Genomic DNA, 18,551 nt, shown 5'->3' on the forward strand with positions numbered 1-18,551 from the left:
ACCTATCACAAGGGTTTATCTTTCATCTAATGAGTCTTGCAAATGAATAAGGAAAGATGAACACCTCGCTAAGAATTGATAAGCAACTAACTGCAAACATGAATGCCGAACCTCACTAATAAAGCTCTGGAACAATGACTTGCCACGTTTCACCCATTAAAACGTTCTGCTGCTTAATCATAGTATCTTTTGTTGGTCAGGTTTGCCGTATCTAGTTGCTTCAGATTTTCTGGTAGGCAGTTGGACAGTATGTATCAAAAGCTTTTAACACTGGATAAACTTTAATCTAGGGAGTCTACTTCTAGAAATGTAAGGAAATAACTAGACATTTGCAAATATTTATCTACACAATAATGTTCTTTTGAGTGTTGCTGACAAGAGAGAAATTAGAAATAATCCGGTGTCCAGCGTGCCGGTTTGATACGGGGTATCTGCAGTAGCTTGCAATCAGAAGAACAGGAGCAATTCCACATTTTTAAGAGGTTACAATTGCCACATCTAGAATCCCTTCTGGGGTAACTTCCTTCCCATAGAACTATCACTTATGAAAGAGAGTACAGCAAATCTCTCATCTCTGAGGGAGGGAAATTAGGAAACCATTGTTTCCTGTCTTCCTCACTACCATTTTCTCTCTCTCTTTTTTTTTTTTGAAAGACAATATTTATTTTAAGGAAAAATGAGCAAATCAAACTCGTAGGAGGCTCGATTCTGAAAGTCATCTATTTACTAGAATACACATAAGACAATCTTAAAATTGAAGTATGAATGAGGCTTACAACATAGACCAAAAAATTTCCTCTTTCCTACAGAAAAATATAACCTAACAATGAAAAACACGTTTTTTTTTTTTCCTTTCCAGAAAAAAATGGCATGGCTTGATAATAAATTCTAAATGAAGCCTAAAAATATTTACCTATGCCACCTATTATGAAAATTTTATCCCATAACGTAGTGTTCTGGTTGTATCTTCACTAACAAAATGTTTAACTCCAAAAGCAGCAGTCATGTATGGTAAATCTGGCACCAACATCAAAAGAAAAAATTGTTTAAAAAAAAGGTGCAAAAGCATTTTAAGTACAACATATCACAGAAAAGAATATGAATTCAAGTTTGTAATTTTATATATACACACTCCAAAGAGGCTGTCAGTACCCAAAGTATTTTATTGCTATATTAGCAATGGATTTTCAGATGTTTTTAAGGGCTACATAAAAATAGATTCAAGGAACATATTAAACTGAAGTCCTAGATCAAAATGTTTGGTTTAAAGAATTTTCTACAACAAATTTTATGTTTATGTAGGAAAAGTTATATAACCTTATATGAAAATGTCATTAAGCATTTTCTACACCATATTAAATGTATTCCCCCAGAGGGAAAAAAATAAAATAGCTAAAATATATTAGAGTAAGATTACAAAACTATCATAGAGCTTTTGAACATGCATCTGTTTACTGAATTAACAGTCTACAAGATGTTTATTTCATTATGGACCATAAGGAAATGAGCTGGTGACAGTTATCCTTTGCATAACATTATCAACTCACTTTAGCCACAAGTATATCCTTAGTAGGCGTGTAGAAGACGTATGTCCGCTTACCTCTTACTAAGTCATCCACAGGTTTATTTAGAAGATGAAGGTGCAGAAATATGTGAAGTGTATTTTTCTTTCTTTCAAACAACATCCCAAGCATGGCATAAACAGCCTAAAATTATAAAATACTTAACGGGGCTTCTAGTTTTCTACACAGATTGCTAAAATGTGAATTAAGTTGCCCAAATCAGTACATCAAGTAACAAAATCAGCCATGAAGCATTAAGGCTGAAAAGCATGAAATGTTTCATATGTGAGTTTTTAAATTATTTAATTTGTATAGAAAAATTTTATTCACAATATAGTGTGAGAGAAAACGCCACAGAAATGCTAGGCTGGCGGCAAGAAGGTTGCGCGCAACAGCGGCTTTGCATTTTATAGCGATTTTTGTTTATAAAGACTAAGGCTCTGCAGCCACGATTCTCACGTGGCCTTCGATGTGGGTCAGGAACGGAACAGGAACGCCGCGTAGTGCAAAGCCATTTGCTCCTTCACTACCAAAAACGGTGCGAGACCGAGGAGTCCGGACATCTAAGCGGCGGCCACCACAACTCATTATTTCTCTTCACGAAGAAGAGAGACCCAGTCTTTGCCTAGCACAAAGAAAAACGTTTTCGCGTGAATACAGAAAATAACCCGCTGGGACAAAATGTACTTAAAAGTATCAAATCCGTCCCCACGCTCTGAGCTTGGCCCCCAGCAGGGCGGCCGAGGCAAGGGGTCGACCCCCTGCTGCGCCCTGGGCGCTCGCCGGCTGCGTCCCGGCCCCGCAGGCTGCGCGGTTTCCTCCGCCGCGTCCCCAAGCCCCCGCGCTCGCGTCCGGCCGGAGGACCGGCCCCCGGCGAGGCTCGCGGGTTGCGGTCCCGGGCCCGGAGGACTCCGCGCACAGCGGGCAAAGCGGGGGAAGCCCGCGTCGGGGGGCGTGGCGCCGGGCCGCAGCTGTCCCCCGCCTGACCCGGGTCGGAGGGCTCGGATCCCCGCGCCCGAGAGCGGCCCGAGGACTGGGAGTAGGGCCTGTGCCGCTCCCCGGCCCTGCACCTGCCCCCGCCGCTGCCCTGTCCCTCTCCCTGACCCTCCCCCTGTACCTGCCGCTGCCACGGTATCTGTCTCTGCACCCACACAGGCGGGCCGGGACGCGGCTGCGGGCGAGAGACTGGAGCCGAGCGCAGGGCTGGGAAGCCGGCGCTCAGTCCTCCAGGCGCGCCCGCCGCTGTCCGGCCCGGGAAAGCTGCGTCCTCCCGCGAGCTCCCTCCTGCGGCGGCCGCCCCGTGTCGTCAGCGCTCCCGCCAGCGCGCGGGCGCACGTCACAGGCGCGTCACGCCTCCACAGCTACTTTAGCAGAAAATCTGCCGCTTTCCGCAGAGTGTCAGGATGGCCGAGTGGTCTAAGGCGCCAGACTCAAGCTCCGCTTCCCCGCGCTGGGGATTCTGGTCTCCGAATGGAGGCGTGGGTTCGAATCCCACTTCTGACACATCATTTTTCTCCTCCTAATTTCCTACACAACGAGACGGATCGGAGCAGCGGGGATAGAGGTCTTACCGACCTACATTATTAAAAATTGACTTAAATTTTTCTTACAGGGCTCTTAAGACACCGAAACTAGAGGAAGCAAAAATATCGCGATACGTTCTGAAAGCCGAGCGATCTGGCGCCGCCTTAAAGGAGAGCAGCGACCCTGAAGAATGGCATCGCGAGATGTCTGGAAAGCGCGAGACTTGGGGCGGGCGCCGGTTTGTGGCGCGCCGGAGGAGCGGCGTGATGGCGGGTCTCTCCTCGCGGGCTCGGGCGGCCGGCTCTGCCCCGGACCGCGTCCCCGACCGGCACACCCCTGCGGCAGTTTTTCCCGCCGCAGTGCCCAGGAAGGCCTTCACGGTCCTCCGCGCTGGTCGGCGTTTGCAGCAGCCGTGGAGCCCGACGCCCCTCCCCGTGGCAGCGTCCGGGTTCTTGTGCTCGGTCCACGCGGTCCCTTCTCACCGACCCGGAGGGAACGGCTGCCGCCCGCTCCGCCCCCGCTGGTCGTGTTCCGGCCCGGCCGTCTTCTCGCGGACGCCCGGCTGCGCCCGGGAGCGCCTTCTCCGGACAGACGCGCGGCGCCCCTGCGTTCCGCCCCGGCGGCGCCCTTGCCTCCCCGAGGGAGGAGGGCCCGTGTGCGCCAGGGGCGGCCGCCCGGGGCTGCGGCGGGGACACCACCAAATAGGGTAAAAAAACTAGAAAAAATAAATTCCTGTCCTTGTGTTACAATGAAAGGACCTCGGCTCTGCCTCCGGAGCGCAGGCCCGCGCTTCCTCCTCTCAGGGACCAGCGTCCGCCCCCAGTCGGGGTTCAGCGCTGAAGGCCGCTCTGGAACAGTCGGGTTTGGGTGCCTGAGCGCTTCTCGCTGTTGGTGACGAGGGAGCAGCAGGCGCGCCGAGGGTGAAGCAGAAGCTGGCGCCCCGCAGCCCCCGCCAGGGGAATGTGTGACATCCTCAGGGACTCGGCGGCCCTAAAGGAAGAACAGACAGCTGACTTGTAGAGAAGATGATCCTGCAAGGCCGGAGTCTCCCTGTTTGCAAAAGTCCTAGTGATTTACAAGGAAGGGGCTTTCTTACCAGTAGCCTAACTTCCAGAGACCCATGACTCAGTTCCTGAAGCCCTAACATCTTCCCCTCCCTAAAACAGAGGGGGGCCGAGGCAGAAAGAAATATAAATAAAACTGAATTTGTTTTAGAACTGCAGCCACTTGATAAGGACGTGGGATAGGAGAAATGGAACATTCCTGCTCCCAACTGTCTTACAGTGACTGCCCGGCTACAGGGGAAAACCACCTTAACTTGAGAGTAGCAGGGCTCTGGTATCCTGTGAGCCCTCCTTAGCACCTGACAGTACTTTCCAAACCTCCCTTTTCCTCACCTCCCCCAGCCCATCGTAAGTAAGCAGCCACCGCACAACTGACGTCACCTGCATTCCATAAGCACGGCATCAACACCGCCCAGGACCTTACTCTCTCATTATCAATTTTACAGGAATCGTCAAAATGGGAGAGAGGGCGCGGGTGAAGAGAGAACAACAGAATTCTCGGGAGACATTCGTCATGGACGAGATCCACCTGTCCCATCTGAAGGGCCCGGTTCTGAATTGAGACGGCTGGAACCAAGTGGTTTCACTACTACCAAGTAGGCTCACTCCCTGCGCTACTTAAGTTAACTGTGCCCAGGCGAGATGTGCAATGAAACTTAAGACTGTAAGGACCTACTTATACTTAGCAAGAGGCTTTCATTAAAGTTAAACTGTCCCGGGACGCCTGGGTGGCTCAGTTGGTTAAGCAGCTGCCTTCGGCTCAGGTCATGATCCCAGCGTCCTGGGATCGAGTCCCGCATCGGGCTCCTTGCTCAGCAGGAGCCTGCTTCTCCCTCTGCCTGCCATTCTGTCTGCCTGTGCTCGCTCTCTCTCCCTCTCTCTCTGACCAAAAAAAAAAAGTTAAACTGTCCCTGCTCCCCTTCCCCCAGGGGATTCACTCAAAAACAAGTCCCGGAAACCAGCTCCAGGTAACAAAGCCCAGATACAAGAGTGGGTCAGGCCAGGTGGAGACATCCGATCAGTCGCGGGAGGGGTGGGGGTGGGATGCCTACTGTCTCCCTGGTTACCAAGGGGTATTGGCCCCACCCTTTGGGAGTCTTTTGGGTGCCAATCCCAACCAAGGTAATAGGGTGGGTCAAATGTCTACTAGGGTAAATTGTAACTCAATTGGTCACCTAGCATCACTGGAGTTTCCTGTGTGTGTTACAATCTCATTGGTCACCTGTGCGTGGCCAGGCCCGACCGCATGGCCTTTGCCCTTAAAAGGCAGACTGTGAAACAGAGAAGGGTCGCCCTCTCCTGTAAGAGGTGGGTCCCCGAATGTTCGGTTAGATTTTTGATGCTTGGCGTGAAATCAAGCTTTGCCTGACCTTTGCTTTATATCAGTCTTGCTCCTTTAATCACAGACCCATTATTGGGGCATAACAAAGACAAGGGGAAACAAAACCAACTCTGACAAGGTTTCTATTATTATTAAACACCCGTACAGCACATACTATATCTTATGCATGTATGAACACTGTCCTCATAAAATCATTTTCAGAGGAGCCGATAAATGGATTTCTGAAGACCCTGGAAGAATCTGTAGCTTCTGACTCACTGGGTGAGTTACAAAAAGGCAGGAAGATAATGTGAGGGAGAGGAGATAGTAACCGTTTCACCTGGAAAATTCTAGAAGGAAAAAAATAAAGATGCTTCTGACTTTTCATATCTCTGGCATAATTGGATTTTTAAAGGTTAACTTTTGTTTTATATTTTTGAGCTTTTAAAAAGATTATTTACTTATTTATTTATTTGAGAGGGAGAGAGAGACCATGAGAAGAGGGAGGGTCAAAGGGAGAAGCAGACTCCCTGCCAAGCAGGACTCAATCGCAGGACTCCAGGATCCTGACCTGAGCTGAAGGCAGTCGCTTAACCAACCAAGCCACCCAGGCACCCTAATTTTAGTTTTAAAACAAATACCAAAATATATGGTTACAGAATTTTGACAAAACTTTTTTTTAAAAGATTTTATTTATTTATTTGACAGAGAGATCACAAGTAGGCAGAGAGGCAGGCAGAGAGAGAGAGAGAAGGAAGCAGGCTCCCTGCTGAGCAGAGAGCTCGATGCGGGACTCAATCCCAGACCCTGAGATCATGACCTGAGCCAAAGGCAGAGGCCCAACCCACTGAGAGGAACTTTCCCCTTTCTGTTTCACTCATAAATGCCTCTTGGAATTATTGGGAAGATACTTAACTGTCTTCACCCTCTTCTTTGTCCTCCCCATAGGAAGAAAAATCTGAGTGAGAGTAATAGTTTTTCCCTCTTGGGTTCACATTTTTGGGTGGCAGTAATATTCAGCTGTGGTCCAGTGGTCTCTTTAGCTCTTTGTATTGGTGGTTTGATAGAACACATGTGCCTTCATAGAGCTGCTGGATGAGTGTGTCTACTGGGTTCCAAGTATAGACATGGGAAGAAGGAGTAAGGAAAGCCCATTTTAGTTTCAGATCCAAACCGTGTTCTTTGGTCTACGTTTGCCAGCCACAGGTTGGTATTTTTTTTCTGTCATTGGTTTGTATACTCTTAGTTTCCAAGTTGTTAATAGACTGTGTTTTAAAAAATTACAAATTTGTGATTCTCATATAAATGAAAATGAGTATGTGTCAAATAATGTAACAACCAGTAAGATGTTACAACTGGCTCAGAAGAAAATTCATGATGAATCACAGGCCTCTGCGTCTGAAACCAATAATACACTATATGCTAATTAATTGAATTTAAATTTAAAAATGTTAAAAAAAAGAAAAAAAATCGAAGTGTTACATATTTATAGATAATCTGGAATGCTGAAGTAAATTTACAAATAGGTTTTTTTTTTAACTGTCAATTTGCAGGGCGATGATCATTTGCATTCCACTGGACACAATTTCCCTTGCATTTCTGTGGATGAAAATCATTTGCACTGTTACCAGTTTCCTACAACTCAGAGTTCTGAGATAGCTCAAAATCAATGAAAATCACTGTTATGGACTGAATGGGTCCCTCCAAAAGTCGTATGTTGAAACCCTGCCCCTAAGGTCATGGTATTAGGAAGATAATTAGGATTAAGATGTGAGGAAGGTAGAACCCTCCTAAATGGGATTAGGGTCATTGTCAAGAATCCTGAGAGATCCTGCTTCCTTACTGTGCTTTTCAGCAATGTGAGAACTAGCAATTAATATTTGCTCATGTTTTAGAGCCCAAGTGAGACTAGAGAGGATGTGGAACATGAGTTAGGCAACCAAGTAGGATGGCTTTTCAAAGGTGTCAAACTGCAGAATTCTGCTATCATAGGCGTGGGGGGAAAGCACTCCTGCTGAGTAAAATTGTGAAGATCTCAATCTGGCTGCCTCCCAGTTGAGTTCTTTGATTATCAGACCCTTTAACCTCATGCCTTATTTCCAGGATCAAATGAGATAATGTGTGCACCGTGCACGCCTCTTCCCAGCACAGAGAAAGAGGTCTGCAGGTGCTCTGGGCAGTGCTGGTGGGAGAGCAAACTTAACTCTGGAGGGACGGTGTAGTGGTCGCCCCTGGATAGCCTGGAAGGCCTCTGAGCACAGTGAACGGAGACCGCCCGCGTCCGAGAGAGCCCTCCAGAGCGACTTTGGTTCCCCCGCTGGCTTCTCTAGGACGCGCCTCTTTAAGGTCCGCCGGAGCCGAACTTTACTTACGCGCGCGGCCCAGGCCTCTGTGGGATCCCTGCTCAGTCCTCCGGCTGCGGCCGGCGGGGTCGGGGAGCCTACGGGGACGCTGAGAACCTGCAGGGGGGCGGTCGGAGGGGGCCTGGTTAGGCCCCTCGGCGTGCCCCTGGTCTCGGAACGCGGCCTCCCCGCGGCCCGGCGCACGCCCCCTCCTCCAGGCTGGCCGTCGGAGCTCTCGCGGGTTCGCGCGCGGTGCGGGCTCGGGGACGTTCACAGGAAGAGGCGCGAACTCGAGACCTCCCTGTCTCCGTTGTCGGAGCCTGGAGTCACCGGGAATGACCGAGCACTGCTGGTTTGCGTGCGCATCCTGATTGGTTGTGACATCAGGACGTTGGCGGGAGAGCGGGGACGGCCTCGGGGCCCCCAACCTGGCCACGGAACCCCGCGCTCGGTGGCTGTCCCCGCCGGAAGTCTGCGCCCCTGGAGCAGCGTGGCGCAGGGATGGGGGGGCGGGAGCCCCGTCTGGCGCGCACCGGACCAAACAGTCTGCACTGGGCGGACCCGGCCTGAGCTCTCACGGGCTCGCGCTCCGAGAGCAGGGATGGTCGCCCCAGGGTGGGGATGGAACGGGGTGGGGGATGTGAGGCCCCGGAAGCAGCACGACCCTGCGGTGCGCGGGTGCTCTCGCCGCCGGCCCCGAACCCCGTCCCACCTAAGCTCTGGAGAAAACGCCCCCTGACCTACCCCGGGGAGCCCCGGGGGTTCTCTCCGGTCCGCGCCGCGGTTGTGCGGGGGCAGGAGCCCCAGGGAGGGCTTTTCTGAATCGCCCCGCAGGCCTCGCGTGCGTTTCCAGGGCGGCCAGCCCGGGCCCTGCTGGGCGTCGCGGCGCTTCGGAAACCCTGAGGGCCGAATCCAGGTAAACGGGACGTGTGGACGGGAGCTGGGGTGGAGGGAGGCGTGGAGGCGTTAGTAAAGTGCCTCACCGGGTCGGCACCCGACCGGCCAGAGGCGAGCAGCGGGCCGCTTGTGAGTCCCAGCGGAAGGGCCGCGAATTCGCCGGGAAGCAGGAAAGCGAGGGAGGGAGCGGCGGTGGAAACGTCTCGTGGTCCCGCGCCGCCACGGGCCGTCAGGGCCTCTGCAAGTCCGCCCCAGGGAAGCCTGAAGTTCACACACTCTGCAGGGTTCTGTCCTCCTCTCCAGTGTGTGTCCTTGAGTACCGAGAAAGGCTGGCTTTATTGTGGAAAGACTTCCCATACTCATTTACCTGACTACTATGGGACTCACGTCTAGAAGAACATTACTGCATCCCGCAGTGTCAGAAGCATGCGGTACTGGTCTGGGAGGACCGAAACCCCGACCACGGGGGACCGTTTTTTAAGTTACGCTCTTAAAAGAAAAACAAACAAACAAAAAAGTAACACATTTATTAAGCACAGTGTACTTGTTGATACAAGTGTTCCATTCTGTCTAAAACTATGAAGCGGTGTTCTGTTTCTCAAGGTTTCCCCGTCTAGGAGATGCAGTCTGCGTGCTCTCCACTTGCTTGGGAAATGGCCTTTCTTTACTTGCTACAGTGGAAACACATACACAAGAAGCTAAGGAGGGGCGCCTGGGGGGCTCCGGTGATAAGCCTTCGGATCAGGTCACGATCCCAGGGTCCTGGGATGGAGGTCCTGGGATCCATCCCCGCATCAGGCTCCCTGCTGGGCGGGAAGCCTGCTTCTCCCTCTCCCACTCCCCCTGCTTGTGTTCCCTCTCTGTCTCTCTGTCAAATAAATACATACAATCTTAAAAACAAACAAACAAACAAAAAAACAGCTAAGGAATATGATTCTCCCTTCCAAAAAAGAATCAACTTTGAATTAAAAGGAAACTATAGAGCAAATCACAACAAAATACTTGGTGTATTCGAGCAGTAAAGAAATTCTCTGTGCGAATATTCCCGGGTCCTCCAGCCAGAGCGTCGCTACCTTGTGACTACATTTGGAAACATATTTGGGGATAATTTTTGGTTGTTGCAATGAATGGGATGTGTTACTTATATTTTGTGGGTGGGGTCCAGAAATTCTAAACATGGCATAGTAAATAGCACATATTTTCATAGGTCATTCAGACAGTTGTGTAGAAGAGAGTATATTGCAGTGGAGTATAAAGAAAGAATTTTTCCATCCAACCTGCTAGTAATATTCCTTTTGGAAAACATTGAAGTAAAGCGTAGGGAGTATTTTCAACCCAGGGGGTTAAACAAAGGTTTGTTAATTCACTTAGGTTCAAGCTGCAAGTAAGACTGAACCGTGCTCTCTTCTTTATCCAAAGTGTTGCATTTCCTTTATGTTAATGCCATGTGGTGTGATAAGGGAATTAAAGGGTCTGATGCTGTGGTGGCTAACCTACTTAGGCCAAAGGCTAAGCCTATCGGTGCTTCAAGATTGTGGAATTATATTCAATGGTTGTAAAGAGCCAAGGAGGCTTTAAGTGTCTGTCTGTCTCACAAGCACACACTCCCCTGGTCTTCAAGCCTCTTCCACAACCTCCTCTGTGTGGCCCCCAAACCACCCTGTGGATATTACTGTCTAAATTTACTTGTCTCTTTGGCTTACTTCCTGTCTAGGTTCATCTCCTGGAGGAAGAAATTGTGTCTTTCATTCACCTTCAAATGAACAGATCTGATTCTGGGGTCCTGAGGTTTATTTCTCGCTCACTATCTTGCATTCTGTCTCCTTCTCTACCCTTGCATCTTGTGCCTTCTGGAATTGCGCGGAAGTCATAACAGCCCTGTTTAGCTCAGACGGTCAGTGGGGATTCCTCTCAGCTCCTGCCCTCCTTGCCGTCTGCTTGTCTGCACCAAGCCAGCACCCTGGGAGGATGTTGTCCCCTTAGACATTTACTCTGGTCACTGGAAGTTTATTCTAACCTGCTTATTTGAAATCTGACGCTTCGAGCTTCATTACAATTTCATTCAGTACAAGCTACAAATAAAATTTACCTTCCCACAGGAAATCTCAGCCTACTTGCAGACTCAGGGCTGTATAAGTAGTGAAATGCAGTTACACATAATATTTTATATTATTTACTGTGTGTGGCTATTGGAAAGCCAAATATTGGACAGTCCGTGAAATCAGCTTATATGGTGAGAAGCTCCAAAAAGGCAGAAGGCTGGGCCCTCCCTTTCTCTCCCAAATGGCCTTTGTTTTGAATGTCTTTTGTTCTTCATACTCTGAGACTCTTTTGCAACCAGTTATTTCAAATTTGGATTTGATACGTTTAGATAAATATAAAGTCATCTGGTCTGAAACTACAACTTTTATTATTATTAATCATTAATCGCTAAAGTATCAAAACAAAAGGAAAAGCATTTTATTTGCTTATTTTTTTTAAAGATTTTTTATTTATTTGTCAGAGAGAGAGGAGAGCGAGCGAGCACAGGCAGACAGAATGGCAGGCAGAATGGCAGGCAGAGGCAGAGGGAGAAGCAGGCTCCCCGCCAAGCAAGGAGCCCGATGTGGGACTCGATCCCAGGACGCTGGGATCATGACCTGAGCCGAAGGCAGCTGCTTAACCAACTGAGCCACCCAGGCGTCCCTTATTTGCTTATTTTTAAACTTTATTTATTTGACAGAGATCACAAGTAGGCAGAGAAGCAGGCAGAGAGAGAGGGGGAAGCCAGATGATGATCTGAGCTGAAGACAGAGGCTTAACCCACTGAGCCACCCAGGAAAAGCATTTTAAGCATCAAAACTGAAAAGCACATGTCCAAAGAATAAAAATCCTTAAACGAAGTAAATGTAATTTTGTGAGAACTCATTGCACAGTCTGCCTTTTTCTCCTTTCCCTACAGGTTTGTGAATACATTATCATGTGTTTTTGGTGTTCGCAGTTAAGAACCAGTGTCCCCTGCCGATAGCCTGTCTTCCCTCAATCTCACTTCCTCAGTCCCTTTTGTTTTTTTAAAGTTTCTTTCTTTCTTTCTTTCTTTTTTTTTAGTAATTTCCACACCGAACGTGAGGCTTGAACCCACAACCCCGAGATCAAGACGCTCTTCCAACTAACCAGCCAGGTGCCTCTCTTCTTCATCCTTTAGAAGCACAGACTTCTTAGCAGAATAAGAATTTAGGTGGACAGCACTTTAGGACAACCCATGGATTGTGAAAGAAACAGTAGCAGGTCTCTCTGGGGGCCATCACTTCCCTGTCCCCAGCGTTTAATTTCCAGATCGGTTCTGCTTCCCTTGGGTCTTACACAGAGCAGCTTGCTTGTAAGTGAATCTGATGGGCACAGGCAAGGCTACATGGTTGTGCACGAATGAAACAGTTTGGAGGGTAATACAAGGTCAGCACCTGACTCCTTTGGCTTTTTACATGTGAGTAAGATAATACAGAATAGTGCAGGCTTGGGCACACATACACCAGAGTTAAAGTGAACAGAGGTTAGCTAGGGCCCCGCAAAAAAGCATGTCATGCAAAGTCATGAAGCATTCCATATTTTTAAAAAACTAAAAATTAAATCAAACAGGAAATGCAGGTTTGACTAAGCTCTCCTTAGGATGGCAAATGTCATCCTAACAATTGAGTCATATCATGGTGAAGCCAATATTCCCCAGGGTAAAGCATGTCTAGGATTTTAAAAGTCAAGTTAAAATTCAGCTGAATTGTGGCTAGCTCCCGCTTCACTAAAAATGAAGATACATTTTGAAAAGGGGCAGCACATTCAGCATAGAAAGTAGGTGCAGAGGTCAGGTGACCCAAGTACCTGATACCTCCACCGACAAGTGAGCACTGACAAGAGAGCGTACATGAGGTAAGTGTGCTCCAGCAGCAGAAGGCTTCTGGGACAGTCCCAGGACAAGTACCCAAACTTGTTTCTCTCTGAATCATTAGGCCAGGACTCTTCAGTAGAGAATTCAGCGAGTCCTCTGGGATCCTTCAGTTTTTAAATAAATTTGGTGTAGAATTTGTTGAAATGACACAGTATTCTGATTTTAACTCCATTTCATTCCATTTTATTACAGATATTCCCCTTTCATGGAACATGAGATAAAAAGAGACTATGATTCACCACTTAAAACAGCACGGCCTTCCTCAGCATGATAAAGGGCATTTACGAAAAACCTACAGTGAACATCGTCCTAAATGTTGGGGGAATAGAAAAGCTTCCTCCCTAAGATCGGGAATGAGACAGGATGCCTTTCTCACCACTATGCTATTCACATTGTACTGAATGTTCCAACCAGAGAAGGAGACAAGAAAAAGCAATCCAAGACACCTGAGTTGGAAAGGAAATAATAATACTGTCTCTATTCACAGAGGTATATGATCCCAAAGAACCCATAGGTCCTTTGTATAATGCTAACAATGAACCCAGCAAAGCTGCACATACAAGACAATCACATAAATCAGTTCCATTTCTATCTACCAGCAATGAACAGCAATCCACAACGAAAATCAAGAAAGCAATCCCAATTACAATAGCATAAGCATAAAATACCTGGGAATGAATTCAGCCAAGGAGGCAAAGGACTTGTTCACTGAAATCTATCAAACGTGTCTGAAAGAAATTAAAGAGGACCCAGAAAGGACATCCCATGTTCCTAAATAGGAAGACAGATATTGTTAAGGTGTTAGTACTACCCAAAGTGGTCTACAGATCAATACAATCCCCATCAAGAGTCCAACAACCTTTTTTTTTTTTTTTTGCAGAGAAGAAAAAGCCATTCGTCCAGTTCATATTAAATTCCAATATGAATCGCTGAAGCAATCTTGAAAGAGAAGAACAAAGGTGGAGAGTCACTTCCTGATTTCAGAGCTTCGTGAAAGCTACAGTAACCAAAGCTGTGTGGTACTGACAGAAGGACGGACAGACCAGTGGGATAGAACTGGGAGTCCATGGGGAGCCTGGGTGGCTCAGGGGGTTAAAGCCTCTGCCTTCCACTCAGGTCATGATCCCAGGGCCCTGGGGATTGAGCCCCGCATCCGCATCGGGCTCTCTGCTCAGTGGGGAGCCTGCTTCCTCCTCTCTCTCTCTCTCTCTCTCTCTCTCTGCCTGCTTGTGATCTCTGTCTGTCAAAAAAATAAATAAAATCTAAAAAAAAAAAAAAAAAAAAAACACTGGGAGTCCACCAGAAAACAAATAATCCAATTTAAAAAGGGAGAAGACCTGAACATTCTCCAGAGAAGACATGTAGATGGCTTAGAGAGCATCACTCATCATCAGGGAAATGCAAATCAAAACTGCAATGAGATGTCACCTCACACCTGTCTGTACGGCTTAAATCAACAACTCAAGAAAGCACAAGTGTTGGCGAGGATGTGCAGGGGAAGGAACCCTCATGCACTGTTGGTGGGAACGCAAACTGATGCAGCCGCTCTGGAAAACTGTATGGAGGTTCCTCAAGACATTAAAAATAGAGCTACCCTATGACCCAACAATCACACTACTGGGTATTTGCCCCCCAAATACAAAAACACTAATTTAAAGGTATATATGCGCCCTGTGTTTGTTGCAGCATTATCTACAACAGCCAAATTATGGAAAGAGCCCAGATGTCCATTGACGAATGAATGAATGGAGAAGACGTGGTACATATATACAATGGAATATCACTCAGTCATCAGAAACAACGAAATCTTGCCATTTGCAACAACAAGACTGGCTCTAGAGAGTATAATGCTAAGCAAAATATGTCAATCAGAGAAAGAGAATTATGATTTCACTTACATGGAATTTAAGAAACAAAAGAAATGAACAAAGGGGAGATAAAGAGAAACCAAGAAACAGACTCTTAACTATAGAGAACAAACTAGTGGTTACCAGAGGGGAGGGTTGGAGGAAATAGGTAATGGGGATTAAGAATACCCTTATCACGGTGAGCACTGAGTAATGTATGGAATGGTTGGATCATTACACTGTACACCGGAAACTCATACAACACTGCTAGAATATACTGGAATTAATATTTAAAAACTTCATTAAAAAACAGAGTTCAGAAACAAATCCGTATGTTTGTGACCAAATGATTTTTTTTTAAGATTTTATTTATTTATTTGACAGAGATCACAAGTAGGCAGAGAGGCAGGCAGAGAGAGAGAGGAGGAAGCAGGCTCCCTGCTGAGCAGAGAGCCCGACATGGGGCTCGATTCCAGGACCCTGAGATCATGACCTGAGCAGAAGGCAGCAGCTTAACCCACTGAGCCACCCAGGCGCCCCCAAATGATTTTTAAAAAAAATGTATATTTATGTGTATTTGTAGTTGTGATTTAAAAACCCATAAAGTTTTCCATCTTAATCATTTTTAAGTGTGGTAAGTAGTGTTTCGTATATTCATATTGTGGAATAGATCATCAGAACTCTTTATCTTGCAAAATTGACACCAGGTACCCATTAAAAGATTCCCCATTCTCTTTTTCCCCACAGAATGGTAACCACCATTCTATTTTGTTTCAAATTGGACTAGTTTAGAAACTTTGTATAAGAGGAATCATACAGTACTTGTGTTTCTGTGACGGGCTTATTTCACTTCACATAGCGGGCTCAGGGTTTATCCATGTGTAGCATGACAAGATTTCCTTCCTTTTTAAGACAAAGTAATATTCCATTGTATGTGTGTACCACATTTGGTTTATCCATTTATCCTTCCAACGACATCTGGGTTTCTTTCCCCTCTTGACTATTGTGAATACTGTTGCTATGAACATGGGTGTGCAAATATATCTTTGAGACACTGCTTTCATTTTTTCTGGATACATACCCAGAAGTGGAATTACTGGGTCATTTTTTTTTTAAGATTATTTATTTATTTATTTATTTGACAGAGAGAGAGAGAGATCACAAGTAGACTGAGAGGCAGGCAGAGAGAGAGAGGGAGGGAAGCAGGCTCCCTGCTGAGCAGAGAGCCTGATGCGGGACTCCATTCCAGGACCCTGAGATCATGACCTGAGCGAAGGCAGTGGCTTAACCCACTGAGCCACCTAGGCGCCCTACTGGGTCATTTTTAAAATGGTACTATTTTTAATTTTTTGAGGAACCTCCCTGTTGTTCAGATCCATTCATGGCATTTGCACTCTTGGTAAGACTGAACCCATGATGACTAAACTAATAGTAGTTGCTGGGGAGGACAGTTAAGTGTAGGGTAAGAGCCTTTGGTGGCTTCTGTATTTAGGCTTCTCTCTGAGATCACTGCTTGGGAGTTAGTGTTGTATTTATGGTACCTAATGAAAGTCTGGAGAACATCGATTTCAAACCATGTGCAAAGGCACAGTCACAGGGACCTAGTCAGGGATCTTGTTCCTAGAAATTCAACCCATCCTTACCCCCTTTTCACTGATTTTTTTTTTTTAAGTGAGCTCTTCCCCCTTCCTCCCGCCTCAGAAAAGTTCAGTGATACGAGCTTTGGGAAAAGCAGGCGTCTCCAGGTTGTCCACGAGTTAGCAGTTTTTCCTTCTGCCAGGAACACGCTGCCCTAAGACCACTCCTTATTCTTGATCTCCCCCATTGCTTATCTCCTTCCTAGGACTTGCGACGCGTTTTAGTCGTTGTGTTGGTTTCCTTGATGTCCTCTGTCGGGTCTACTAGAAAGTAAGAGCCTTGAGGGCACACCTGCTACTTGTGCCCTGTGCGTTGGTGAAGCAAGTGTCACACAGTGAACAGCCCGAGTGCGCCTGTTAAATGAGAAGGAAAAGGTTGCCCAGAGGACTGGAGGTGTTGTGCCCGTCTTACTCGCGCCGGAGGAAAACAGCGACCACGAAGGGACTCGAACCCTCAATCTTCTGATCCGGAATCAGACGCCTTATCCATTAGGCCACGCGGCCAGCCGACAGATAGGTTCTTCTCTGCTGGGCACCAAGAGTATGTGGCGCCGTGGGAAGGCGTCCTTCCGCGACCGGCGCGGGGGATGTTGCTCCTCCAGAGCTCCTCGTTCGAGGTTAGCTCCACCGACAGCCGAGCCGCGGAGCCGGCGGAGCCCCCGAGGACGCACAGTCGAGTCTGGAGCCCGCGAGGACGCACAGTGGAGCCCAGAGCCCGAGAGGACGCACAACTGAGCCACGAAGCCCGCGGAGCCCGCGAGGACGCACAGTTGAGTCTGGAGCCCGCGAGGACGCACAGTCGAGCCAGAGCCCGCGAGGACGCACACCTGAGCCTCGAAGCCCGCGGAGCCCGCGAGGACGCACAGCGGAGCCTTGGAGCCCGCGAGGACGCACAGCGGAGCCTTGGAGCCCGCGAGGACGCACAGTCGAGCCCGGAGCCCGCGAGGACGCACAGTCGAGCCCGGAGCCCGCGAGGACGCTCTACTGAGCCTCGGAGCCAGCGAGGACGCACAGTCGAGCCACAGACCCCGAGCCCGCGAGGACGCACAGTCGAGCCCGGAGCCTGCGAGGACGCACAGCGGAGCCACAGACCCCGCGGAGCCCGCAAGGAAGCACAGCTCCGCGTCAGAAAGGGGAGGCCGGCTGCCAGAGGGGAGCACCTCCGAGGCGTTGATGATGCTTGGAGAAGTGGCGCAGGTACGCGGGGCTAACGTTGCCACCTGCGCGGGGCGTGGAGGCCTGGAGGGCGCTGTGAGCTCTGGGGACGAGCGTCCCTACCGTCGACGCGGCGGTGTGCCCTGCCTCGTCTCGGGTTAGTGCACAGAGCAGCAGGGGTGGAGCGGGGGAGGGGGACGGTCGCGGCTGTGAATCGCCCAACCCTGGGAGTCAAGCCGTAGCCCCCGTCTGTCCGTGGACTCGATGGTTTGGGTCCCTTGGAAATGACGAGTTTTTGAAGCAAACCCAAGTCAAAGCAAAGTTCTCCCCTCCCCTCTCCCACTCTCCCACGGAGAGGGTCTCTCCTGCCGACGTCTCCCGCATCTCCCAGTTTTCCCCAGCAGTGTGTTCCCTGGGGATTAAGGCAAAGCCAGCGTCTTTGGATGCCGGCTGTGGAGGCCCGAGGTCCGGTCACAGCGACCAGGGAGAGACGCGCGACGGCGCGGAGGGTGTCCCCGAGGAGCGCAGGGCCTGGCGTGGTGACGCGTGGGTTATAGAAGCCGCTGCCCAGCAGGGACGGAGACAGAAATACCCCAGTTCATCTTAGGAAGGTCGTGTCAGGGAGGAAAGAGTGACCCTCTTTGAATCTCTGGCTGTGTCCAGAACAGATTATCAGGAAGAAAGCATCCAGCTTTGTTAGTGTAAGTTTTGGGTGAGGTGGGAGGCTTTATTTATTTTTTTTTTTTTAAGATTTTATTTATTTGTCAGAGAGAGAGGGAGAGAGAGCAAGCACAGGCAGACAGAATGGCAGGCAGAGGCAGAGGGAGAAGCAGGCTCCTGCTGAGCAAGGAGCCCGATGCGGGACTCGATCCCAGGATGCTGGAATCATGACCTGAGCCGAAGGCAGCTGCTTAACCAACTGAGCCACCCAGGTGTCCCATGGTGGGAGGCTTTAGAGGAAATGAAGACCCCAGGGAACGGTTCAATCTGAATATTTCTATGCTGGGTTCGATGAAGAGTGAGGAGACACATCGCAGAGGTCAAAAAGCACGAGGTAGGTGTAGGGAACGGACTGTGCTTAGCAAGGCCTGTTTGTAGGGTTCTTCCTGATTTCCCTTTGTTTTCTGCAGGTAAGGATGGTCCTTTCCTCTCAGTATAGGGAAGGGGCCTCTCACTTGATGGTTTTATGACCGAATTCAGGGGTGGGAGGAGGGTCAGAGTGACCCTCCCAATTCTGCTATTGGGGGGGGGGGCAGCGCCCTGAACCGCAGGGTATCCGTTGG

The 18,551-nt window shown here is 48.8% G+C and overlaps 1 protein-coding gene, 1 long non-coding RNA gene and 2 other non-coding genes across 4 annotated transcripts; 2 read left to right on the forward strand and 2 right to left on the reverse strand.

Annotated features, from left to right (window-relative positions):
- Positions 1-267: 267 nt before the first annotated feature.
- Positions 268-2,948, reverse strand: LOC125103128 (uncharacterized). The gene is made up of 2 exons (XR_007128288.1): positions 2,680-2,948; positions 268-2,187 (listed from the first exon to the last, which is right to left on the reverse strand). It is a non-coding gene; the product is annotated as an uncharacterized LOC125103128 (long non-coding RNA).
- An 11-nt stretch (positions 2,949-2,959) lies between these two features.
- Positions 2,960-3,065, forward strand: TRNAL-CAA (transfer RNA leucine (anticodon CAA)). The gene is made up of 2 exons: positions 2,960-2,997; positions 3,020-3,065. It is a non-coding gene; the product is annotated as a tRNA-Leu (tRNA).
- Positions 2,967-12,925, forward strand: LOC125103127 (uncharacterized). Its single transcript, XM_047734955.1, has 4 exons — positions 2,967-3,792; positions 4,597-4,746; positions 11,798-11,870; positions 12,822-12,925. The coding sequence occupies exons 1-3, from the start codon at positions 3,290-3,292 to the stop codon at positions 11,823-11,825; spliced, it is 681 nt and encodes a 226-aa protein (XP_047590911.1). The 5' UTR covers positions 2,967-3,289; the 3' UTR covers positions 11,826-11,870; positions 12,822-12,925.
- A 3,619-nt stretch (positions 12,926-16,544) lies between these two features.
- TRNAR-CCG (transfer RNA arginine (anticodon CCG)) lies at positions 16,545-16,617 on the reverse strand. The gene has a single exon. It is a non-coding gene; the product is annotated as a tRNA-Arg (tRNA).
- Between the last annotated feature and the right edge of the window lie 1,934 nt (positions 16,618-18,551).

Source organism: Lutra lutra, chromosome 6 (assembly GCF_902655055.1).
Source record: "Lutra lutra chromosome 6, mLutLut1.2, whole genome shotgun sequence".
Lineage (NCBI taxonomy): Eukaryota > Metazoa > Chordata > Mammalia > Carnivora > Mustelidae > Lutra > Lutra lutra.

Coding starts and splice junctions, on each gene's coding strand:
- LOC125103127 (XM_047734955.1), top strand. CDS start 3,290: ATGTCTGGAAAGCGCGAGACTTGGGGCGGGCGCCGGTTTGTGGCGCGC. Junction 3,793..4,596: donor CGGGGACACCACCAAATAGG/GTAAAAAAACTA, acceptor TCAATTTTACAG/GAATCGTCAAAATGGGAGAG. Junction 4,747..11,797: donor AGTGGTTTCACTACTACCAA/GTAGGCTCACTC, acceptor CTTTTTTTTTAG/TAATTTCCACACCGAACGTG.